General features: G+C 41.4%; 1 protein-coding gene across 1 annotated transcript; it reads right to left on the bottom strand.

Annotated features, from left to right (window-relative positions):
* Positions 1-14,872: 14,872 nt before the first annotated feature.
* Positions 14,873-23,477, bottom strand: AGTR1 (angiotensin II receptor type 1). Its single transcript, XM_023513058.1, has 3 exons — positions 22,440-23,477; positions 18,865-18,868; positions 14,873-17,048 (listed from the first exon to the last, which is right to left on the bottom strand). The coding sequence occupies exon 3, from the start codon at positions 17,009-17,011 to the stop codon at positions 15,932-15,934; it is 1,080 nt and encodes a 359-aa protein (XP_023368826.1). The 5' UTR covers positions 17,012-17,048; positions 18,865-18,868; positions 22,440-23,477; the 3' UTR covers positions 14,873-15,931.
* Between the last annotated feature and the right edge of the window lie 3,669 nt (positions 23,478-27,146).

Here is a 27,146-nt window from a genome sequence, read left to right as displayed (position 1 = left end):
AAAACATGCTTCACTTAGCATTAGGATTCATTTGACAAATGTCAACTTATTTTCAAAATATCTAAGTTGATCAGCCTTAAAATTTAATCAGAAATTAGTGACTAAATTGTCACTCTAAGTCTACCCATAATCCCAGCACTGCCACCTTCTAAATAAGTTTTCAGACTTGTTACTTTCAGTTTTTGTAGTGGACACTTATGATCACAGAAGCTCACTCCATAAAAGAGGCACACGGCAAAACCTGTGTGCAGGTTTGTGTGTGTCTAGAGGAGGAAGCCGGGTCTCAGGGAAGTGGAGCACCTTTGTCCTGGCCCTGCTGCCGCTGAATTGAGGGCTGATCACGTTTAGGGCCATTTCCATGCATTCCAAGTTTATTTGTGTGCAGATAGATGGTCTTTCCTAGACCTGGGATTTGGGGGTTAGGGGGATTTCCTCATCTGTTTTTGTTCTATTTATAGACCTCCACCTCTTGCTTTCACTGCTGTCTGGCTTTATTTCCTCTGGTAGCATCTGGATCATTCTATGTATCTTGCAATAGCTGGGGCAGGGTCGGGGGATTCTGGGAAGTAAAACTAGAAGTTTGACATTATAGTCTCCAACGAAAGTAAAGTAGGACTTACCAAAATGTACACCAGGAAGCTGAGTCCTAAGATGGATTAAAAGGTTAAGCTTGATTATAAACATCTTCCTATATACTTCACAGTGGATTCTTTTGTGCCTGTGATACTGATTGAATTTTATAAGCATTTTTTTTTATTCAAGCCAGAGCTAGAAGATGATGAGTTTATAAAAGGATCAAAACATTTATTCCTCAATTTCCTTGAGCTACATGATGAATCCCTTCACACTGACAAATCTATTCATAGAAATGTATGTTTCCTATTAGTGAAACACTCATTCAACTTCCGTGTGTGTGTGTGTATCATGTAATAAATTTTTTTCTACAAATTCACATTTTCTTTGGACTGGTTATATGATATTACCCAGCAAGTTATCTTGAATTTAATGTGAAGGTCATTTCCCCCTGGACTCTTTTAACAACTGTATTTCAGAATTTTTACTTTGATTACTATCGATATTAAAGATATCTTAAGATCGTTCCTTAAGATATTTGTTATAACAAATGAAGATAACCTTCCTGGCTTTTAGCCTGCGTCTTCATGAAGTTCTTTTCAGATGACATTTGAAGGCACATTTGAGTTTCCTATGTGTCTCCACCTTTATGTTACATGCTAGGGGGCCTGCCCTCTGAGTGTCTATTGCTACACTTAGAGCTGGTTTTGGTTGACACAAATTAATTAGAATTGTAAATTATTACATAACTCTTCCATTTTCACCGGGAGCTGTAGTTAAAATGCCGGCATTGCCTAATTAACAGCTTCAATTCTGCCTTTTCAGTGAGGCTAGTCCATAAAGGATTTGAGGCTTTCTTTCCTGAAACAAACAAAAACAGCTTTGGAACTGTCAGAAATAACAGCAGCTCTCGAAGGCTAATCATTACCAGCTTTTGTCATGTGGTTGTAATTGTTGCACGGATTCGGCTTGAATCAGGGGAAAATATGCTTAAGTGCCAGTAAAAGTTTTTATGCTGCTATGAAATTTTGCAATTTATGGCTTGGTACAGATCAGTCTGGGTTACTAGGCAACACCGTGTGTGTCGTTCATTCAAATTATTCTTTAATCCCCGATGTTGCTATCCATTCTGGATTTAGAAAAAATCATCACAAACCATTATAACATAGAGTTAATTTCTGATGACAAAAGTGAAAGGAAGTTGTGATGTTGATAAAAGGAAGCAGTATTAAAAAAAAAAAAAAACACTTGATGGAAACAATCAGAATATTTAGAGCTTTACTGTATTCACCTCAGGAAAATAAAGAAAAAGTGGTTCCAAAATGGATTTAATGATCATGCAGTTCTCTGATTGGCCATTAAGCGGCCTAGGTTTTTGGCACTTAAGCAATCATATTTGTGATGCTGGTTTTAATTAAGAAGTACACTGCAGGCTAGTCCATGACCAGGGAAGGGTGGTATTTCTGCCTGCTTTCTCTGCATTCATATGCGTGTGAGAGAAGATAAATCCCTGCAAGGAAGATGATGGTGCTCTCCCTCCTCCTCAAAACAGACAGTCTGCCTGTGGTTGCCGGGCGGACCAAGACATAGAATCTACAAGAAGTCTGAGCTCTGTCGTTTAACAGGCACGAAATTGCAACATGTTCCTCAAAGCAAAACAAAAATAAATGGCAAAAACGGAGCCACAGACATTTCAGCGATGTTTAATGACTCAGTATGGTATTAGAGGAACCCTAGCCCAGTGCTGGAATAGCTGTACTAACCTTGGTTTGTGGTTTGGAAGTGCTTTCCTGTTTGAACGCATTTGGTGTTTTAAGTTTTTGTTATTGTTCTCAAGCTGACTACATGATATTTCAAAAAACAGTCCCGGTGCCAAAAGTAACAAAAGTCGCTAAGCTTTTGAACAGAAGCTTCCTAAGTTTTACTTCAATACAACTGTGACATGAAATGTTTCTTAGGTAGAGCATGTGGCTTACAAGCTTCGGAAGTGGGGGATTTGAGCTCACGCTGCTGTGAACTCTGTCTGTCCTCATGTCCTAGATCCTCACTACTCTGAGTGTGACTGACCCGTGGAGCAATGCCAGCAGGATTCTGTGGGAGCTTGTAAGAAACACAGGCTCTCCGGCCCCATCCTAGACCTGCCGCACCAGAATCTCCAGCCTGTGATCACCAGGGGAAGCGTACTGAATGCTTTTAAAATTTGGGCAGCACTGCTGTAAAGCACAGCTCCACATCAGGGCTGAATTCCTCTCTGCCACAGGTCCTTTGCTGTGGTCAGTGTCACTCCAGTGGGGAAGCATGACCCCTGGGGACACGTGGGACTTGTCATTGTGAAGAACTAAGGAGGACACGCTGCTAAGCTGGGGATGGCTTATTAGAGCAGCTTCTGCTTGAAAGGTGAGGCTTCTCCTCCCTAATTACCTGCAAACCTCCCTTCTCCCCTGTCTCAGATCCCCCGGGGGGTGATCTGTCATTGCCTTTAATTGCCTCTTCCTATTCTCAGGGCTGACCTGTGGTGTGATTTTTAAGAGCCCTAGAAACATCTTCTGCTCCAAAGTTCTTTCCCCTCTGACTGATATTTCCAAGTTGGAATTCCACTTCTGACGTTCCATTGCTTGCGAGGCTTTGTTCTGTGTCAAAGTAGAAAATCTTCTGCGATGTCTGGGTTCATCTTTCGGGGCCTTGATGTCTGTAGAATAAGGGGGTTGGAGAAGACCTTATTCAATGACTTTTCCTTTCCTAAAATGTATGACACGTGAAACTTTATTACAGCCTTCTGACATAACTAAAACCCGACTTGATAAGAGGTGGGGGGAAAGATCTAAATTCTGCAGTAGGTAAGAGATTAACCAAGAACTGCCTTTTGGCTGATGAAAAGAGATGGTGACATGGGGACTTGAGCCCCAAGAAAAAAAACCAGTAGCCCAATACATAGTGGCAGGCAGTGGTCAGATACCACAGCAACTGGGGGGACTTTCCTTTTGTGTCCGGAGTGGGCTCTCAGCACGCCTTTTACTGGCCTTTCCTTCTTACTAACAAATGTTTTTTGGAGAGCTCATTTGTTAGTTTTTGGCTGCCCAGCAACCAAACATGGAATTGATGGTGCATACAAGCTAGTGGGTTTGGGAGAAAATTCTTTCTGGGGCTGTCACCAGCTCCCTGCCCACAATCTCTAGGTTCAGCAGTGGGAGTGGGGGAAGATCTCAGTGTCCAACGCCAGCAGTGTGGGTGGTATAAAGCCACAGCTCACTGTCTGTGTTTGAGGCCTGGTTTTGGATGACTTTTGTACCTCCCAATGAAGGTGTCCACCCAGTAGGCAATCAGGAATATGAGCCTACTGGGCTTGGAGGAGAGAGTTAAGAGAGCCAGTTGCATCAATCCAGAAGACAGACAGAAGGAGCCTCCTTTAGTTTAAGTCTGTACATAGAAAGTCAAAGTGAGTGATCTGGGTATGTATTTAGGTCAGGATAGCTTTGAAATTGGTCATTCAACAATATTGGTGGCTGGGCGCCCGTAGTTCAGCGGTTAGGGTGCCGGTGACACACGACAAAGCTTGTGGGTTAGAACCCAGCCGGAGCCTGCTAAACAACAATGACAACTGCAACAAAAAAATAGCCGGGGGTTGTGGTGGGTGCCTGTGGTCTCAGCTACTTGGGAGGCTGAGGCAAAAGAATTGCTTAAGACCAAAAGTTTGAGGTTGCTGTGAGCTGGAATGCCACTGCACTCTTCTGAGGGCGACATTGTGAGACTTTGTCTCAAAACAACAACAACAACAAAGCAATATTGGTTATATGCTTATGTTTTTATGATGACAATTTCATAGGAAAAGAAGAAAGAATTGTGTGGGAATTCAGAATAGTTGAATTATGATCACCTGAAGCTTCCCTGTCTCACTGTTTTTTTGAATCCATTGAAAACAAGAAAATTGTTTTTAATTTCAACTGCTTTCTACACAAGGCAGATCTTTTACAGGCAAGTCTTGTGTTCCTTTTTGTCTCATGGGCAAACGGGTTTTCAAATTTTGAAGACAACTCTAGGGAAAGCCACCTCACTCTGTTTCAGAAGAAGTTTAATGATCCTTCCAGTTTCCGAATGGAGAGGAGGAGGAGAGAGGAGAGGGGAACAGGAGTGGGAGACAGCATCCCACAGTCCAGGCTGGAGTGGGTGTGAGCAGATGTCTGTGGGTAGTGAAGAAAGGTCTGGGTTTTGCTCCGGGGCAGTGGGGTATGGAATGGAAACGGGTTTTACTAACGGAGGTCCACAGAGGAGCAGGAGAAAGGAGAGGCAGGGGAAGGGCCAGAGAGGGGCTGGAGGAGCCACGCGCCTCATCAGCCTGTGCGGGGGACACCTTAGGGCTCTGCCCAGATTCTTTCTTCATGGCTAAGGCACTCGTCTCTCCCGGGGCTGAGGGGGCTGGTGGCCCACAGCCCGGAGCTGAGTTTCCTCCTCTGGAACAGTGGCCCTCCCCTGGGACAGTCATTTAGGCAGCACTCTCGGAGGGCAGACCACATCCAAAGACCGATGTGGAGGCGGAAAGCTCAGGCCTCTAAAGGCATAAAGATATTAGATTACTCCCCAATCTGGTGTAGCTATGGTCATTCCAGCTCTGGAACTCTAGGGGGTTGTCTTCATGGTACCCACGTTTGAGATGGGAACCTCACGGTCTGACTGCCTCTTTCTCCCAGTCTTCCTTCCTTTCTTTCTTCACAGATGTTGCTCTTGGGAACATTCCTCAAATCCTGCACCCAATGTTTATCTCATGGTCTCCTTCAAGGGGAACCTGATATGCGAAACCTCCAGGTGCCCTGAGGATTTGCAGAGACCTGGTGGAAAAGACCCCCGATTGCACAGATTTTGGAGTTGATGAGAAGTCATCACAGCAGTTTTATCTGGATCTAATGAGAGTGGTAGGAGCCCCAGGTGATGTTAATTATCTACCTAACTCTGTTCATGTGATCTTTTTTTCCAGACAGTGTTTGGTATTAGCCCCAAATGTACATATGCAGGCCATGCGTCCTATACTTACTGTCGAATTTGCTTGTAGCAAAGTTCTGGACTCCTTACAATACAGCCACTAAATCGTGGTGGTAGGCTTGGATTAAAGACATAAAATGACAGATCTGTTTTCTTGAAGGAGAATATCTTGGCTTGTATCTTGCATAATAAACTAAAAAGGACTTTCTGGAAAAAGTAGTCAGAGCATGGCCTCAAGTTTAATTTGGAGTCGTAACTTTTTTTTGGAATGGAATATAGAGGAAGAACATAAGACGGGGCAACGCTCAGGTCTCTTATTTAAAAAGTGGAGTTCGGGCTCTTAGAATCACAGAATGGAATTTGACATCAGAAAAAAATATACTCCTTTCTGAACGCTTTTGCTTTTTCTTATCTTGTATTGGCATTCTTGAATCAAAAATTCAAGCATAGGCTGGAAGCTGTGCCCTTGATATTATTGCTTCTAACAAGGTCTGACTATGGCTCTTCCTATCAGAAGGTTGGGAAAGGAACATATCGTTCAAAAGACCAAAAGTTAATCTTTAACTTCGGTAAAATTAATCTCTTGCTATCAATGTCTTTAAAAATGGGAGGTTCTGTTGAAGCAACTTTTGTGCTTGCATGCGACAGAGAAAATGCTTCCTTAGAATGTCTGTTTCCGTGTATTAAATACATAATGATGTGAATTTTAAAATAAAGGTGATATTGTTTTACATTTTCCAAATAACTGTGGCATATGAGAACTTCATAAAAACTGAGCTGTGTTCAGAGAGAGGAGAAACACTTTGATGTTTATGGTGGGGGCAGTTTAGCAAATATCCATGGTTGAACCTCAGGAGCATTCATGGGGAGGGGTGATCACACCCCTCTGAGCAGAGCATGGGCCCTGCCTTATGCAAAGCATTGGATAGTCCTGGGAAGCGACACCTCAGGGTGCCAGAAAAACGCAGGATGGATGGAGCACAAACGCTGAGTGAATCAGATTCTGAAGATCCTCCATTCAATGAGGGATTTTTCTGCTTCCCACCATTGGGACTGGGCACCTCTTTTTGAGAACCTCTGGACTGTCCGTGATAAGGCAAACGATTCCTTCTTTTAGAATTGTGTGTATTGAGTAATACCAAAGCCTATTAGTTGGTATTCTCTGAGGGAATTTTCCTAAGGACAGATCCTGGCAATCTACCTGGGGGAGAAGATGCATCTCTGTGGGCAGAGAGGCCTGGTATGGGTGACATTCAGTGGAGGATGGCTCAGGAAATGAATGTGAGGAATAGAAATGGATTTACTTCCCCAAGGGAGGTGATGATAACAAAGGAAAATGTGCAGAGAAGGCAGGGGAGGGTACGTGGGAGGGAGTGAAGTCTGGGACTGCATGGAGTGGAGGGGAGAGAGGCCCCAAGGACAGAGGCCTTTGTGAATCCATGATGTCCCCCAAGTGACATAGCATGTTAGTGTGTGTGCATGTGTGTAACTGGAGCTGTTTCTTGCCTGTATCACATGGAACAGGGCCTCTTATAGCCCATGTGGAGCAGTGAGATGATCCGACCCGGGGAAAGTAAATAGAATTAAAGGAGATTAGAGAAACAGAATTTCTTCAGCCTTCTGCAGAAATTTCTGGAGATATTGAGCTTTGTTAGAGAGTCTAAACCAATCTTATCTAAGGCTTCAGACAACGACATCGCTGCCTTGTCAAGGGAACCATCAGACGACTCTCCGGCCACTGTACTAGATCCCCCTACATCAACAAGCTTCAGTGAATTGGGGTTGCATCTGAGGACTAGTCTCAAATGGAAAATGTTGCTTAGAAATGATCCCTTAGGTGACTCCATCCACAATCCTTAGGAATTCAGCGTCAAGAAGATCGCTGCACTTGGGGACCTGGTCTGCTGTTGCTTTCATAAAAAGAGCTGAAGATTTAATGATGCTTTTCAACCTGAAAGAAGCTGCAAGCATCTCAGAACGCAGGATTTTTCTGAGCCGCGACTACTTTTCCCCCCACCCAGTCAGTGGTTTTGCTTCTTCCTTTCTCGGTTCTTTTGTCTGATTTCTTTGGTATTACCCTGTTTTAATCTGGAAGCTGCTCAAATCCTCTATGGAAATATTTGGAGTAAAACTAAAATACACTTTGATTTTGTTTAACACAAATTCATCAGACACACGTGGAATGTGAAGACACTGCTGAGGACCCTGGTGGAGCTGCCGGAAGCACCCCACGCTCACACGTTTCATTTCTGGACTCCGTGTCTGCCGTGGGGACCAGCAGCTCAGGGGGGCCCCACACTTGCATTGTGGCTCCCTGGAGGCAGAGTATAACCTGTTAGCTTTGCATCTGCGTCACGCCACCAGCTGATTTTGTGCTAACGTTCATGAGTGAATTTAAAATATACCACTGTTTATAGAAGATTAATAGATGGGCCTACTTAGCCTCAGACATGACACTGCTCTTTTTAACACTCCTTTTCCAGGAAATAGGTTATTTGGGTGAAGCTCACGTAGAATGCAATTTGAGAAAGTGAGTGGGAACACCGGAAAAAGAGAAAGGAAACTGCACTTTATAGGTTATAAAAGTTGAGAGACCAATTCTTCCTTATAGCACAATGGACTGTAGTTCCCTCACAGGGCTTCTCAACCTTGGCACTACTGACGTTTTGGGATAGATAGCTTTTTGTTGTGCAGGACTGTTTTGAGAATTGTGGGGTGTTGGGGAGAATCGCTGGCCTCTACCCGCTAGATGCCAGTAGCACTCTCTTCCCCCAAGTTGTGACAATAGAAATGTTTGCAGACATTGCCAAATATTTCCTTGGGGGGGCACAGTCAGTCACTCTGGTGGGAATCACTGGTCTACCTTCCTGCCCAACTCGCCTATTACGATAGGCTGCATAGCTCCTTGGCTGCTGGAACTGGAACTTTCATTATGACATAGCCGTTTTCTGAGCCCGGGAATGAATCACCTTGTTTTTTAATGTTTCTTGTATAACTGCTCCTTTCTACCTATCCCACAGCTAGAAGTAAAAGCTGAAGCAATGCGTGTACTTTGTTCTGTTGCAACCCTCTCCCCACCTCTCCCTGTCCTGAAGAGCATGCATTTTGAGGTAGTTTTCAGTGCTGTTGCTAGAACTGTCTTCAGGACTCTCGTAGGATAACATCTCCTTTGTTCTCTGGGTCTCTGGTTGAAGTAAATCTGCATGGTTGGAATAATCTATTCTCCACCTAAATCTATTGCTGAATCTGAACTATATACCTTACAAGAAAGTCTTTCTCCGAATCTGATGTAGTTTCTCCACAATATATTCTTTGTAAAAACATCATTCCGTTACGCTCTAAGAAGGTAAAACTTTGACATGAAAATCAACTTAGGAATTTCCTTCCCCCTCTCACTTAGGAAATGCTCTATGTAAATTCTTCGCTTTCGCGAGGACCCGAGACTTTCACTAATTACTATGACAGTTAACGGTTGTAGCCTGTTTATTTCTGAGACCCCATATAAACTCATCCAAAATCAAATTACAATAAATGTAAAATCCAGCACTGTGCTGTGGAAGGTCAATTAGTGCTTTCCATTAGTAAGCCCAATTTTCAAGGACAAAGACTATTGAAATTCTAGCCTGAAATCCAGTAAGAGGGGTTTAAGACACAGTAAAATATTATTATCTTGATTTTGAATAAATAGGCACAGACAGTATTTTGGAAAGTACCTACACAGTTCACAAATTGTAACACTACTTAAGGGTAAGGCATAAAATCAGAGAAGACAACATGGTTCACCAAATATTGTAGGAGCACAGATTCTGGAGTCAGAATGCCTGGGTTCAAATTTCAATGTCAGCATTTCCCAGTAGTGTTCTTTGGACTGATGATGCAAAAACCTCTAATCTTCTTTTTGGTCTCATTAGACAACAGAAGTAGCATGATTGATTATTGTGAGGATTAAATAATATAATGCACATAAGTAGAGAATTCTGCGCCCGTCCTATAATAAGAATTTGATGAACAATAACTATAATTACTTTGCAGAAGATTGGATTTTAGTGGGTAACTTTTACAGAAAATCCATCCTCAACTAGCTTAAGAAAACAAGAAGGCTAATTTCAGAAAAAGAGAAGTCTGGAGGGTGATTCGGACACTTCTCAAACCGTGTTCTAATGACTTGGTTCCCGTCCACATCTCTGTCCAGTCTATCACTTACGCTCTCTGTGAAGACTCCTGGAAGCTCCCACCTCTTGCTTTGGAGAGACAAACACCCGCAGTGTGGCCTCACGTTCACTGAGGTTCCATATAGTGGGAAGAATAAGCATTTGTGGTGGTTGTTCCTGGAAAAACCAGGCAGTGAATCATGCTTGGGTTCATGTAGGTCACGAATCCACATCCTCCATGGATTTGATGGTGATAAGCGGGGTGCAGCCCTACCCAGATCCTGCACTATGAGTGGGCACCCAAATGGCAATAGGAGGCTATTTCTAAAGAAACTGGAACAGATACAGGGACTCAAGAATCAGCAATAAAGGTGAAATCATGAATGGAAAGGGGGTTCCCCATCCGTTATCCCCTAACTATGTGAATGAATGAGGACAGCAGTTGCTTATTTAGGGAATTGCCTGCATGTCCTCTGGGTCATGTACCTTCCACTGTGTGCACTCACGACTGCTTGAATGTAACAATGGCCAGGAGAAGGCCACCGGGCAGCGAGAATCTATACCTGGGGCTCCTCGTGCCACACAGTGCCGGCTGGTTCTCAGCAGATCTGCTCCGGTGCCCCAGACACACGCTTTTCTCTCCTGGTGAGCTCTAGGAGGGCGTCTTCCTGTTGCCTATCACCAGCTGCTCTTTATTTGCCATTTTAGAGAATTGAAGCTTATTTTCAGAAAATTATCATTTAGCAACTGTATGTGCCCATATGGCAATGGCAGAACTTCACCAGGCTTGGAAAAGAAGTTCCACGAGATCGATCCCCACTCGCTGGGAGGTTCAGCTGGGATCCCTATTTCTCATCTTGTTCGGTTTTTCAAAAGAAGCTTGATGGGACATGGACTGAATCAAGAACTGGGCCCAGGGGCGTTTTTTGCTCATCATCATTTGGATACTTGAAGCAAAGTAATCCTAACAAACGGGCTTTTAATAGTTTCAGAATTGACATCATTTATTCATCACATTTCCGTCTCTTATGCATATAGACAAACACTTCCCTATTGCACTGCGGGAAGGGTAAACCTCAGGGTCTTTAAACTCCTAGGGGCTATTACACAAAGCTTTCCCGTATATAAATGACTTAGAATTAAATGTTATTAAAGCTAAATTCTCTCATTTTAGGCTTTTGAGGGGAAAAGGCTAGTCAGATTTCTAATCTGGTCTTTTTCTGATTATCAAAATCCATCTTTTTGAGCCTCAGCTACATCATTTCTCAAGCAAGGTGGGCTGGGTGGGCGAATGCAGGCCTTTTCCATGGGATTCGGGCAGGTTTGGGTACTGTGCTCGCTGGCTCTGTGGCCCCAGAGGACTCCCAGGAGGGTTCAGGCAGCGTGCGGGCCACGTGTTTGGGTCCTCAGCTGGTGCGGGATACTCATTTCCTCTCTGCTTACAACCTCATGGTTCAAATCATATTTATTATAACTGCTCATGCAATAAAACAACCTTTTACTCCTGTGCCCTCTTGGGGCACTCAGTTTACAATACAGTTTACAATACAGTTTACAGTTTACAATACAACTCAGTTTACAATAACTTACAACAGTAGATAATGTACTACAGTAGTAACCCTAGGCCCCTCCCATGATTGGTCCCTCTCCCCCTTAACAGCTACACTATTGAGTGGCCTGGCCCTCGCTCTCACATAAAGGGACATATGACAGAGGAGCAGTCCACATGCTCCTTATTAAGATAGGGACCAAGAAGTTTGGGGACATAGACAGCATCACCCTTGCTTGAAAGCCAACGGATGATATGCTGGCTACAACAAGAGGGAAATTCTTATTGGTCATGAGCAGGAAGAAACCCTTGGAGATCTTAAGCTGTGTATCTTTGTATTCTGGTTCCTTGATGAGAAACATGTGGGGTGGGCAGGGATATAGCTGGGCACAGACACAGGTACAGTCAAGGACTCGGCACCGGCAGGACTGTCTTACCTTTTCTATTTACTTCAATCGCTGCACAGACCAGCTTCCTCCACACAGTGAGAGCCATGGCTGGTCCCGAACTTGGATCTCCCATATTCCAGCACTGGGAGGAGCTGACTCTTCATCAACACCTGTTTGAAAAATCCTTCGGAAAACTTGTGATTGGTTCGCTTCAAGCCTGGACCAGTTAACTGTGGCCTGGGGATGGGGTGATATAGAAAAATGGCTTATCCTGGGGTGGCCCTGCCCTTGGGTGAGGCAGAACATTCCCACAATAAGGGGGGAAGCCACCTTGTTCAGATGGCTCCGTGGGTGTCCACTACTCAAACAGGCAAGAGTGGATGTAGTTACAGATGTCACATTTCAACTGACCCTATCACAATTTAAACTTTGGAAAATCTGACTCTGTTCATTCTCTCCGATATTTTACCTCTTCCCTTGCCTTATTCCCTTGGCTCTTACTTTTCACTCTCATCAGGCCTCCCGTGCGGTTGTACAGGGGCTCTGTCTCTCCGGTCTTGCATCCTGAAATACCCAACAGAAAATCGAGTCTTGCCCTGTCCGTTCTGCCTGCTGTCTATAGCTTATTTCTCTCTCCTATGTTTGGGTCCCCTCTTCCTTGACTGATCTGGGTTCTGTAGATACACATGGCCCTGGGGACTGAGACAGCCGTGTGCCGCTCTCCGGTGGCGTCTGCTCCTGGCCTTTGTGGGCAGTGTGTGGCTGCCTGCCCGCTCCTGTCCACATCTCGGCGTCTCTGGATCACTCATTCCTGATCTCCTCTCTTTACCCTCAGAGATCTCATCCTTCACACCAAGTATCTGAACCTCCCCGGGTGTGTTTTCTTCACGCACCACGTTTACCATCTACCTGAGTGTATCTGTCTCCCCAGGTTGGCACATATTGTTGGAAAAAAGTGCACCAGCAGACAGAGCTACAAAACTAAAAATCTATATTATCAAACCTCCGTGAGTCTTTCCACGGCTTGGCAATCAAGTTACTTCTCTTCCCCACTGCCCACAACAGCTGATCCAAATATTTATCATCCAGTCGAAACTCTGTTTTAGAACTCTAGTTCCTCGGCACTGAGTAGGCAAACAGTCAGAATCCACAAATGAATGATTATTGACTAAAAAGACGAATTTGTTTATGGGAGAATAAGAACTGGACTGTAAACTGGGATATAATCTATACCTACAGCTCTTGAGTTCTGTTAAGCACCTAGATTTTTATGTTACGTGTTCCTTTCTGTGTAAATTGTTAAAATATTTCAAAAATAAGAAGTCTACCTAACCTCTAACGATGTTTATAAAGAATAAAGCTTGGCAGCCCATCCTGACATTTTGAAGAATGTCAATTTCCACCTTCAGTTAGTCTCACTGACAAAATGAGAGGAACCGCCTAGGTCCTAGGTTCCTCCTTCACATATTGTACAGGGTAAAATCACAAAATGATTTGATGAAACTATAATGAACATGAGGCATGAAAACATGTTATTTATACCAGTTAATAAATGCCTATATAGAGGATATCTAAATATTTATCTACTAGGAATCTTATCAACTAACAGGCGTCCTCAAACTATGGCCTGCGGGCCACATGCAGCCCACCTAGGACATTTATCTGGCCCGTTGGGTGTTTTGGCCTCCGCTGCCTGTCCTGCTTAGCAGCCGACTCATCCCGGGGCCAGCAGTCCAGCCCTCCAACTGTCTGAGGGACAGTGAACTGGCCCCCTGTTTAAAAAGTTTGAGGACCCCGGAACTATTACCTATCAAATGGTTCAACAAGGTTGAAGTGCTTAAAATCCTTCGGATTAAAATGACTATTGGAAAAGAAAAGAACAGTTATAAAGCTGACCAGGAGGGATTATAAATAGGATAAGTTTAGATTATAATTTGGACTAAGCTAGAATTTATTTATTTATTTTTAGAGGTACGCCTTTTTGAAAATAGCAAAGGACCTTGGGGGTCAGTGGTTAGCATTACATTAATGAAATTTAAAATACTATAAAAGGAAAATGATGAGGTATTCATGACCCTACTTTGTCGTAAAATAACTATATCCTTGTGAAGATTCTTCCCAATGCCCCAGGATGACGTCCTCACCCTCAGCCCCCTCCAATTATTCTGTTCACCCCCCAACCCTTTGGGCACAGTGCACTGGGCCAGGTGAGCACCTCCGCCTGCTGTGTGTGTACTTTAGGGGCAGCAAAGGCCTCCAGGTTGGCAGAATGAGGCATTTGCCTGACGTGCACAGAAGCGTTAGTCCTTCGGGCACAGCTGCATCCCTGCCCTTGGGCATGGCACCTGTAGCCCTAAGGAAATGTCTCCTGTCTCTTTAAACTCGGTACATGCCCCACGCTGTGAGGGGTGGTGAAATAAATTTGTATGCAGTTTATGATATTATAACTTTGTATGTGTCTGGAAAATATTTGGCAGCACGTATTTAGAATATTAAAAATATTCTTATCTGTGTACTCAGTTGTGGCTCTTCTGTGAGTGTGAGAAATTTATCAGATTTGTGTACTTGCTTGTTTATTTCAGTGTAATTTCTAACACTGAAAAATCAGGAAAGAGCTAATTGTGCCATTTGGTCACCAGCTAACTACCTCACGGTGTATTTATATTTTGTGATATTACACAAATATGAAAATGTTTTAGAAAATATTTAATGGGGTGGGAAACTACTGTACAATGACACTAAGTTAAAAATCTACACACAAATTACTCCACATGTTATGATTTCAGAGTCATGATGTATACGTTTCTGTGTGTATAATAAATCTAAAAAGTAGAAAAAAAATGCACCCACATGTTCTTATGATGACTTTTGGGTGGGGAAGCTAACCATGACTTTTATGTTTATGTTTATCTATACCTTCTAACTTTCCTACAATAATTATGTATGTAATTAGAAAAGTTCTGTCTTATAAGGGTACATGTGAAACTTACTAAATGTAGAATATAAATGTCTTAACACAATAACTAAGAAAATTCCGTAAAGGCTATGTTAACCAGTTTGATGAAAATATTTCAAATGGTATATAAATCCAACACATTATACCCCATGACTGCATTAATGTACACAGAAATGACTTAATTAAAAAATTAATCAAATAATGTGTTAGTTTAGTGTTATAAGGAATGAGGCATTTTTCTTCATTATCTGAAACATTTCATAAAATTCAAAATGGTATGTTTATTCTTTGTTGTGCAGTAAAGCGACATATTTTTTCTTTATCTTTTCAATGGCAATATACAAAATCTATAAACTATCCGTTTTACCAAATTTAAATGAAAACATGTTAATACTTATTCACAGTTGTCTTATTTAAAAAATAAATCAGCACATACAGGTATTTTGAATAATGAAGATTAAATACATTACAATAAAATTATTTTAAGGTAAATGTAACCTCGACAGATTTTTAATTAAGTAACAACAGTTTAGAGATTATATACATATATGTGTGCAGAGTATACACGTTTTTAAAATAGTAAAGGGATACTCTATGATATATGTATAATCTTTTTACCACAAACCATACACACTTCTCAGATATGACAGCAAACTCATAGGACTGGAAAGACGTTACTACCTGAGACCAGAGTAACATCTTTACAAGTAGTTTAACTTTTATATGTGACTTTTGTAACTCCATTATACAAAGAAGCCTTCTTACCAGCATAGCTTTGGCAGTGTACAGCTCTAAGACGCTGTATGAACATTTTGCAAGAAGTTCTGAAACTTGACAACTACTGCTTGGCAAATCTCTGTCCAAATTGTCACGTAGCAGGGGCAAGTGGGCCACGGTTGTTTACAGCCAACAGGCCCGAAAGCTTTGCTGTCCTTTTGAATATTAGGCAGAACTATGGACCGCTGAACTGCTGTTCCTCTAAAGGCTTAACATAGTCTAGATACCTTTATACAGAAGTCAAATATAATAGGCCAAGAGCAGACTAGGGGATTGCATTTCTGTCAGTAAAATTTCCCACATCAGTACATTCATCCAGGTTCTGAGATTGTTTTTTGAGTAGCCGTCATCTACCTAATGCAAAAGTAGTTTTGCATAATTGTGTTGCAAAGGGAAAGAAAAGCTTTTGTTCAGAGCTTCAGAGAAGGTGATTCAGTCCACATCATCCATTTTCTTGTTAAATTCTGGAAGGTCGTTAATGTTCATTTGGGGAAGCGCTATAGAGAAAGTTTCCCTTGCCCCTCCTTTCACAAGATGACTGCCCAGACAGGTTCTGAACGTGTCATTCGACCTCAAAACAGGGTGTGGGTTTCTTGGTGGACGAGTTGACATTATCGGAGGGGCGGTAGGAAAGGGTGCTCATTTTTGTTGAAAGGCCTGAGTGGGATTTGGCTTTGGGGGGAATATATTTTAAGAGCTGGAGAAAATATTTTTTAAATTTTTTCCCCAGAAAGCCATAGAAGAGAGGATTCAGGCAATTGTTAAAATAAGCTATGCAGATGGTGATGGGCATGGCGGTGTCCACAATGTCTGCGATCTTACAGTCATGGATGACTTTCAGCTGAATCAGCACGTCCAGAAAAGTGAATATCTGGTGCGGGACCCAGGAAAAGAAAAAGAAGAGCACGATGGCCATAATTATCTTAAAAATATCATCATTTCTCGGCTTGTTCTTCTGAATCTCATAAGCCTTCTTTAGGGCCTTCCAAATAAGAGTGTAACTCGTAAGAATGATCAGAAAAGGGAACAGGAAACCCAGTATATTTTTGGTTAGACCCAGACCTATGGGGAGGGTGGAATTTTGTGACTCGTAATGGAAAGCACACACCGTGGTATTGGTGTTCTCGATGAAAAACACATTTCGGTGGATTATAGCTGGCAAGCTGGCCAAGCCAGCCAGGAGCCAAATCACAATGCAGGTGACCTTGGCTACAAGCATGGTGCGGCGCAGGCGGGACTTCATCGGATGGACGATAGCCAGGTAGCGATCGATGCTGAGACACGTGAGGAGGAAGACGCTGGCGTAGAGGTTGAAACTGACACTGGCTGAAGCAATCTTACACAGGTAGTTACCAAAGGGCCAGCGGTATTCCATGGCAGTGTAGACGGCCCACAGTGGCAGAGTCAGCAAGAAGCATATGTCAGCCAGGGCTAAATTCAAAAGAAAAACACTGGCCACGGTCTTCAGTTTCATATAAAAATAAATGACGATCACCACCAAGCTGTTTCCAAATATTCCCACCACAAAGATGATACTGTATAAAGTAGGAATCATGACAAAGATGTAATTATGCCTTCCGGCTTTGGGACAGTCATCTTGGATTCTTTTAATACCATCATCGGTAGAAGAGTTGAGAATCATTATGATCTCCTAGGGTTGAATAGTGTACCAAATGCACCTGGAGAAAATAAAAATTATAGGGTTAAAAAATTATTTTTAAACTTTCTGTTGTCAACAGTAAGTTTTATTTTGTCAACTATAAATCCAGTAACTCAACTTTAGTCTTAGGAAAAAAGATTCAATCGTATTTTCTAGAGAAACACTGTGAACTGCTAACGTCGAAGATTGTACATTTGATTCTTAGAACTTACTGCTTTTGTATAAAGCAAAAAGTACCTTCCAGAGAAATGCAAGTGAGGTCCTGGGTGAATAACCTACCTCGGTTCTTTTCATTTTTTAAGATAAGTAAATTCTAGCTTCTGCATTGATTAAAGACATAACCTAAATCTTCAACAACACAGTGAATTAGCTATTCAGAAAGACTTAAAAAGTTTTTCCTGAGGTAAGCAAAGCTAATTAATTTATCTTTGGACTTAGAAGTGTGACACATCTGTACCTTATTCTTTAAGCCATTTCTTTCATCTCACAATCTTTACTTAGGTATAAAAATTATTAGCATCCTCCTTTAAGTGGTCAAACTAGCTGCCTTTAGGTTACAGAGGAATTGGGCATTGTGGGATAAGATTTAAGAGGGGGAGGCGGGAGGGCGCAAGCCTTTGGAGAATAGCAGCCTTTCCCTGGTTTTCTAGGCCTTACAGGCAGTAACTAACCCCTTATCTTTAACATCTGACTCTGTCTAGCAAAAGGGCTTGAATCCTTACCTCTCAAACCTGCCGGCTATTTCTGAATTTAACTCTGAGGTTAACCATTTCTACAGTAAAGATGTCGAATGAGTAGTTTGAGCATGTCCTCAGGGAGGGCTGAGATAACAGCAGTTCTTTAGGATTTTAGGAAGAATCAGATGCTCAGGAATGAGCTCCCGGTACCTCTAATATTCTACATAATCAACAATCAAGCTGTTCATTTATGCGATTTAGAAAATCAGCCTGTTCTGCCTTAGATGAGAGTCCGTCAGGAAGTCCTGGGAAGGAGGCTGAGGATCCTGTGGGAATGACGTGACAGGGGGTGGTGCTGGCACTCTCTGAGGGGCAGGTTGGCCTTGGGCAGAGGTGAGGACAGCCAGGCAGGCCGAGGTGCAGGGCACACAGACCCACTGCTGCACCAGCAGCAGGGTCCCCGAGGAGCGGGGCTGTGCATTCTCCTGTAGCAATGGGCCCTGGGAAGAAGAGGCCCAGACACAGGGCGTGACTGCTCTGCCCAGCGTGGCTGTGCTGGGCATCCAGGACAGCTGAACATGTTCTCAGTGTCCACCTTGGTGCAAAAAGGTGCTGGCACCAGATGAGACCCCAGTAGTTGGCCATTAAGGGATAGCACAGGCAGATAAAAGGCTGCTTACATGGTCTTTCTGCCTTCTTGAGGGAGTGAAGTTATTCCTCTCTCCAACTTTTTGGTTCCACATTCTTTTTCCTCTTTGTATTTAGCCTCATATAATCTAAATCCTGTTTTTTTTTTTCCACTCATGGGGACATTAGCCTCTATGGAGAAGTAGTATCTACCACAAATGTCACATCTTCTGTGACCTTCCCAACTTTCCTGAGCTGCTTTGGCACCGGGGATACAGGTTTTGACACTTTATTATAATTGTCTGTTGAGACACCGGTTTCCCCCACTGGTCTGCTTGAGGGGAGGGTCTGTTTTAAATCACCTTTACTGTGTAGGTAGGCTCTGGCGCTTCCCAGGAGACAGAAGATAAATGTCTCCTGAATGAGAGAGTGGGTGGGCAGAAGGATGGGTGAAAGTGTATATGTAACTCAAATGCTGGGAGCAGAGAGTATTGAGAGTAATCTCTATGAGGCGTCCGAAATCAATTCTACCTTCCTCCTTACAGAGTCTCAGAGAAAACACCCCGTGTCAATCTCAGCCTCACTTTGGGCAAGAAAACAAACAAACAAAATACACAAAATAAACAAGCAGAACCCCCCTTTATGCTTTTATCTGTAGTTGAGACCACAGAAGATGAAAGAAGGGATCATTTAGCAGAAACTCGCGCTAATGTACGGAGGTGTGATCAGCTGTTCCTCATCCAGAGGATTTCTCTACATCTTGTTAATTTTTCAGCTCATTTTATTATAGTTACTGACTTTAAGCCAATTTAGAAGTATAAATTCATTTATACATGTATAAGTAAATATTTTTTATTAAAAATTCATTAGCTATTAAAGGTTTAGGGCCTAGCAGTCACTCACAGCCTACTATTTGCTATTCTGTTAATATCTAGTTGAGATTAGACAGATTTTGCTTAGGGGAAAATTAGAAATGTCAAGGTTAAAAAACCTCAGAGTTTAACAAGGGCCTGGGTGAACTCCATAGCTGAAACTCAGGGCAGAGGCAAACATTTCTTTCGGCTTCGGCATTAGGGCAGTAAAAAATAGGAAGGAACAGCCTTTCCCCATTAGAATCCCTTGCGTGCCCTGAGCTGTGAGATTAGGGAGGAGATTCTCCTGTCCTTTCTCTTTCCTCTCTTGATGCTACTTTGGGGGCCGACAGCTACATGCATATTCACATTGGTTCCATTAATCCTATGTTTGGAACGAGTTGAATTTTATTGGCTGTAAACTGTAAGAGGCATTAATAATAGAACTTAGATGGGAACAAATTCACATTTGTAAGGACCAATTCACAAACATAATTTTGGACTCCAATTCCTTCACAAGCTGAAGTCAGCCTCTTCTTCAGTGACCATGGATCCATACCGACAAATATTTAATATTGAAAATATTGTTGAACAGCTAGAGGAACGTCCCTGGAAACGTCTTGTTTTTTTTTCCCCTAGGAAACTTCTTGAGGTGTTTATTATCTTAATGAGTATATCACTCGACAGACTCTGGACGTAGCATTGAATATCCTAATTAGAAGAAGAGTTTGCCTACTTGTTTGTTCATGACAGAGACAACCTACCTAGGGAGGAAACAAGTTTTCTCACAGCTGAGGGTGGAGGAAAAAGAAAGAGAGGAATTTTAGGCGATAGAAACAGCAGAGGCGAGCACAGGGAAGCAGACACACAAATGGTATATTCAGGGGGAATTTGACCGTTCATAACATATTCCCTGGGCACCTGCTATGGGTGAGAGTCAGGATGGAAACTGAATAGTCACATGAGATGTTAGGAATGACTTCACATCCTGCTTTCTCCTCCTGTGCACTGTTAGAGTAAAGCTGGGGGTTGGGGGGAGGACAGAAGGCTTACAGGGAGAATCATATTCAGTGTATTAAAAGTTAATTCAGTGTATTAAATATTAAAGGTATGTGGAATAGTCTGTGTTTATCGTTGACTCCGTTTAGTGGGGAGTACAGGGTGGGGGAGAGGGAGGGGGATCAGAAAATGGCCCTTGGATTTGGGAGCATGTGTGGGGAACAGACGGGTTAAAACTTAAAGGAGGCCAGCTAGCCAGCCAGCGCAGAGATTGTGCCATTACTTGAACTTTTCCCTCTTGGCCAATGCCTGCAGCATCATCTATGGGAAGCAGCTTTTGTAAATTTACAAATATGTTGCAACCTCCTGGGGAATGTGGGATCTGAATGTGCACTGGGTATTTCTGAATGGAAGGGTGACAGAGGCCATTCCCCAGTCTGCACTGCTGGTGCTGCTAAGTCTTCCTAGAGAAAATTGGTTTTCAGGGAAGAGGGAAAGATGGGATTCTTGGGAAGTGAAGCTACATTCTACTGATGATCAATTAGTGGTAAATAATGGAGTTGCTTCTCTTTGAAGCTGAAAGGAAGCTGTTTTAGTGAGAAACTGAAGGAGAGAGATGTGATCTGTTAGGAAAATCAAACTTGTGAGTTGAAGAAAACGGCTGGGAGGCAGCTTCCTATCCCGGAAGGATGATAGGTGGGCAGAACACTGATAAAACCTAAGAGGATCCATCTCTTCTTATGTTTCCCAAGTCTGGGTCTTGCTATAGCATTACGCATGCTCTGGAATGCTTATCGTGATGGACAGCTCAATAACCCATCTTGCTCAACAAACCATTCTCTTTACTGTTCCAATTTTATAATTCAGACTCTGAAGAGCAGCCATTTACCCTGAAGGAAAAGAATATGGGTTTGTAGTTCATAGATGTGATATGGAATATTTGCCATGTGCAAATATGTGCGGCTCTGGGGGCCATCCCATTTCTCTCAATATGAGCCTCAGTGTTTTCATCTGTAAGAAATAAGAATAGCGATCGCCTCTCAGCTGCTTGGCTAAAAGCAAGTGTAAGAAATAAGAACAGAGATTTTTTTTTTTTTAAATTAAATCATAGCTGTGTACACTAATGCAATCACAGGGTACAGAGTGATGTTTTCATATGCAATTTGAAATACTCTCATCAAACTGGTTGCTGTAGCCTTCATGTCATTTTCTTAGTTATTGTGTTAAGACCTTCATACTCTGCTTTTAGAAAGATTCACTTGTACCCAAGAACAAAGATTTTTATTCCACATGATTATTGTAGGAATAGAATGAGATAATGTGAAAGCATTGAGCATATCATTCAAACAGTGATTAATCTATTACTCAAATCTATTATTTGAATCTTTACTATTATTTTTTGAATCTAAGGCAAGCACTGACTCAGAATAGCCATGGGTCAGGAAGGTGTGAGAGATTTAAAAAAAAGAAAAAAGGTTTATCATTGGTAAGTTCTTTCTGGTGCTGTTAAAAGGCTAAAAATTCCAAACTGTTGTTCTTTTGAAGTGAGAGTAAAAAATAATCTTAAGCAGCTGAATAAATTTGCCATGGGTCAGGTGGGAACCTTCAGCCTGTTGCAAACACAGCAGTTAGCTCACTGTGACTAAACCATATTTGTTTACTGATTGCTTTTGCAAGAGTTACCTTGTTTTCATTGATAACTTTCCTAGTTCCAAAAACTAAGCATAAGAATTTTTTTATTCTAAGACTATTTCCCCAAAACTTTTGATTAAAATATTAATACCTTCTTAAGCTTTCAGGCAATCTAGAAACAATCTAATTAAATTGTTTATTACAATCTCCTTTTTAAGTGAGCTTGCAATCCAAGAGAAAAGAAATACCTCATAGTTTCCTATGATAAAAAAGACAGAACTAAAAGACTAATTATATTTTGGAAAAATCTTTGATCAAAGTATGTTTCTCAAATACCAAAAAGAGTAGGCCATTATTTGTAAGTCTTTTTCTTGTAGTGCTGGACAGCTCAGTAAATAAACCACCTTGTTCAACAAACCACTCTCTCTACTGTTCCAATTGTATAATTCAGACATTAAGGAGCAACTGTTTCTGCTCTTGTGTTTCCTCCCTCACCTCCTTCCCAGCAATTCTGCAGGGAACAACTGTTAGTATTCATTGTGGATTTATTGACTTATAGAAGAAGCAGCATTAAAATTTTTAGGGTTTCTACTTTTTCAAATCCTCTTATTTCTTACCTCCTACTCCTGTTTTATTAAGTCTACCTTTTCCTTTATCTCCTTTAACATCTTAGATATCTGTATGTTAAGAGCCATGTCCTAGTTGCTTTTCCATTTGTAGTTCCTCGGGTATAAATTCGATGTATTGCCCCTGTAGATGTAGATTCTTGGTATTTGTAATCTTTCACTGTGAGTTCAACTTTGGTGGGAATTATCTTCCTTATGAAGCATTTGTGTCTGGATGGTGGCAGCCTGCAATACTTCAGCTTGGGCATACGACACTCCCTTGACCTGGAAAAGTTTTAAACGCCAATTTCCAAGCTTAGTTTTCAATCTCCCAAATTTTTTTTTTGCGGACACTATAGATTAGGCCCTCCTCCCACACTCAAACAATTTTGGTCCCAAATAGGGAGTACTATTCCAGTTCCTGGCTTTAAGTAGGAAATACAGTTTCAATTGCTTTTAGGGCAAACGTCTACTGACTCTGACTTTTATACTGGCAAAGTCATTAAACCGTTATCTCAGCTGTGCACCTGATGTTGGCCTTTCTCTGGCTTTTGTGGTCTTAATCTTATGGCACACTTCTCGGGGGCAGGATACAAGTATAACAGGGACTTTATCTAACAAATGCAATCAGTGTAACCTAATTCTTTGTACCCTCAATGAATCCCAAACAATAAAAAAAAAAAAAAATCAGAGCTGTGATTTGGCATTTTGTGTTTCGGGTAGGAAGGAGATCTCCAGGCCTGCTTAGTCCCTTGTCTTCATCTTGACTGAAGATGTCCTCCAGTCACAGCCTATGATGGACCATCCAAGCCTTTCCTGGCTGCACTTGCCTCCATACTGTTAATTCTGGCAGCCACGAGTAGGGAGCATGGCAGAGCACCTGGCACCGAGCGAGGGACAAGTTGACTAGAATCTCCTTCAAGTCAGATGAGTGAGAGAAAGCCATGCTCTTGGTTGATAACTCTGGCCTAACTTCTCTATGTTAAATGCTTTTTAGATGATTTTGCTCACCCTTTTAATTTCTGGATGAATATTTCTCTAGGATGCGAAACATTTATTAAAATTATTAATGTCATACTAATTAAGCATTCAAGATCTAATCTCCTGGAACTTAATAAATAGCTGTGTGATATGTCTAAGTGGTAAATAGCAGTTTCTGGCCTTCATCCCAAGTCAGTGTCAGCCACTGTGGTCTGACCTCCTGAAAAATGAAAATGAGCTGAACTAGGTTCTTAATTCTGCATGTAGCCAAGTGTGACCCACTGTGGTGATGGTGGCTAAATGTTCTGTCATTCTCAACTAGCCTCTCCCTTGGCTTTATCTCAAATAACCCTAGAACCCAGAGAACCCAGCTTTATAAAAGGAAATTCGGAAATTCCTTTCAAATTAGGGCATCCATTTCAAGGAAAGTAAAATGTGAACCTCACATTTTATCTTCCTGGAATTATTGAAAATGATGATGTAATGGGACTCTACACTACAATTAAATTTTACTCCAGAAATTTCTGTGTATTATAAATTATTGTTTAAACAACTTCATCACAATGCATGTCCCAAAGTCTTCCCTTCATCACTGTCTCAACTCTTGGCTGTTTTTGTTGTTTTTATTTCAAAAAGAAAAGAGAAACAGGTGGGGATGAGAGATATGTGATCGAGTCTAATTTGCATGCTTTAAAAGTCTTCCTTTGACATGTCGGTGTTTGCAGAAAATATTGTTATTAAGTAGGAAAGGCCATGAAAGGCATTTTTAGGGAGCCTGGAGAGAAGAGACCCCAGAGACCAGGGGAAAAGGTAGACAAAACCTAATTGGAAGAAAGCCTGTAAATAAATAAATTCCTGTCCTCTTATACTCTCAAATTTTTCAAAGTTATGGATTCAACAAATTTCCCCCCCTAGAATTATGACTACATTTCAATGAATCAGCAGCTCAGCCATCATGGGGGAGAAAACATCATTTTAAGGAATATGCCTTTTGGAGACGGCTCACAGGCTTCTCAACAATGAAAAAGGCAGCACCATGTGGGCTTCTCAGCCAATAACAGCTGCCTCATCCAACTTGAGAAAGCCCTGCATTTCATATGTGAAGCCAATTCACTCTTATTCCCTTGAAACTTTAATTCAAAAACAGAAATTGCTGATCTCATTTCAAATTCCACTTCAAGGGGTCTGAGGATAGTCGTTGGGTAGGAAAAGCAGCGCTAATTAATTTGAGCCCTTAAGAAATTATGATAATATTATAGAATTTATATGTATTATGAGTTTTATGTTAGAGATTATGGGCCACATGGCAATTCATTTCAGCTTAAAGCTTTTAGCATTATACAAATCACATAACCATGAATTTTAAATGAAGCTAGAAGGAGTAAATATTCACTATACTGTACATGTTCATCTGAATTGCTCAATGTTCTGATTGTAGCAGGATTATTTCTAGAATGATAGTTTGCAGATTGGTCCTGAAAAGGTGGAAGGAGGCTAAGGTCCTAATTTTGGCTTTCCCACCTGGTGACCTTGAACCCATCACTTAGCATCCTCAGACTGCTGTATCCTCAGGGAGTTGGGTGAATAATTAAAAAAAAATCATAATTTTTTTTGAATAGGTATGTCTTCTTTGAAGACAAAGCCAATATGGCTTTACCAGTGGAAATGAAATAGACATTATTAAATAAATTATTTATGTTTATCTATGTATTTTTAATCCCACATTACTGTAATAGTATTCTATATTAAACATAAGAACTCTCTATTAAAATCAACAAAAGTAAAATAATTTTACTTTTTATTCAGGATGAATAAAGAAACTCCATGTAAGATTATAGTCACAGTTTTTTTTTTCTTTCTTTTAAAAAATGAACTATTACTCAAATGTTTCCCAAGCACAACATTGGACAGCCACTGAGGCCCTGGGCTAATGAAGTCAGTGTTATGGGTTTGGGCCCTGCGAGTCTCTCAGACATCTCTGGTTTTGTCACTGGCATTACCAGGTGAAAGAGATTAGTCCAAGCTTGAAAATAAAAATTAAAAGCATGTCTTGAAATTAGGGAGTCGAAATTACATTGTCCTATTGGGGGGGGAGGACAAAGTTTAGAATGAACCTGCTCTCGGATTCCTTATGGGAAAATACAAGTTTTTAAAGTTTAACAATTCATTTATGTGGTTCAGTTGCCCAGATAAAATCAGAGGTGAGGGCAGAGTTTCACTCATCTTAAAGAAACTCTTCTTAAGGATCGTTTAGTATTCTAAGTATTATGCAACATTTTGAGGAATTAAAGCAACTCTGTTTTAAGAAAATAAATATCATAAGGCTAATATTTGTTTCATTTTATCAAAAATTTCATTTTTCTGAATTTTTTTGGATACATTATACTCTTTACTTTTTTTTTTTTTTTTTTTTTTTAACATTTAAGTGCTATAAAACTTGAGGGGTAGCAGAACATTTCGGCAGAGACAGCAGTGGACTGGAGTCCTGGCAAAAAGTCTGTCCTTCCAGTAACCAGTGATACAATTTTACACAGGTAACTTAATCTCCTATTTCGTCATCCCTTAACTATTGCAAACTATTTAGATGGGAATACCAACACCTGTTCTCACTTCTATTTCATAGATTGTTAAAGGGAAAATGTGAGGTCCCTGGAAGACAAAAACATTCTGGAAATACAATCTTTCTATAATACAAGGAAAAGTGAAATGAATTTCATGAAAGCAAGCTCAGACCTTCAAGAGATAAATTGAATTTTTGTATTCAGAAATTCACAGGAATATTTTCATTATTAGAATCTAATGCTCTTATTTCACGAATTATAACAAGGTACTTGATTAAATGCTAAAAGAAAAGTAAAGCTATAGATGTTAGATTGTGTCTACATTTAATACTTGGTGACAGCAAAGGTTTCTGAGTGCAAACTGGGCCTTTTGGCCGAATCTAACCAACAGACATATTTTCTTTGGCCTCCAGAGTATTTGTGTCTTTTGAGATTTGAATTCTCTGTAGTTCACTAATCTTTATAATTCTATATTTTCTGATTTTTAAGGTCAGTGCTGTCCAAAAGAAATCTAACGTGAGCCAGATATACAGTTAAAAAATTTCTAGTAAAAACATTAAAATAAAAAATGGATGAAATTACTTTTGCTGGTATTCTTCAACCAACCTAATATATCCACACTTTCATCACTTTAACATGTAATCAGTGTGAAGTTATTGAAATATTTTGCTTTTTCTGTACCATGTTTTCAAAATGCAGAGTATAATTTGTGCTTTCTGCAGGCCTCAGTTGAGATCAGCCACGTTTCAAGTGCTCACCATCACCTGGGGCTGGCGACAGCCATGATGGACAGCAGAGTGTGGGCATTTAACCTCCTGAAGTCCTCTCTCTGTCCCTACAGCAATGGTTCTGAAAGTTTGGTCCTGGAGCAGCAGTGTTAGCATTACCTGGGAATTTGTTTGTGTGTTTGGTTGGTTGGGGTTTTTTGAGACAGAGTCTCACTATGTCACCCTCAGTAGAGTGTCGTGACGTCATAGCTCACAGCAACCTCCAATTCTTGGGCTTAAGCAATTCTTTTGCCTCAGCCTCCCAAGTAGCTGGGACTACAGGTTACAATGCCCAGCTATTTTTATTTTTAGAGATAGGGTCTCTCTCTCTTGCTCAGGCAGGTTTCGAACCTGTGAGCTCAGGGCAATCCACCTGCCTTGGCCCCCCAGAGGGCTAGGATTACAGGCGTGAGCCAC

Source organism: Otolemur garnettii, unplaced genomic scaffold (assembly GCF_000181295.1).
Source record: "Otolemur garnettii isolate 467f Iridium unplaced genomic scaffold, OtoGar3 scaffold00032, whole genome shotgun sequence".
Classification (NCBI taxonomy): domain Eukaryota; kingdom Metazoa; phylum Chordata; class Mammalia; order Primates; family Galagidae; genus Otolemur; species Otolemur garnettii.
Note: the sequence above shows the minus strand (reverse complement) of the source record. Positions and strands in the feature narration are given on the sequence as shown.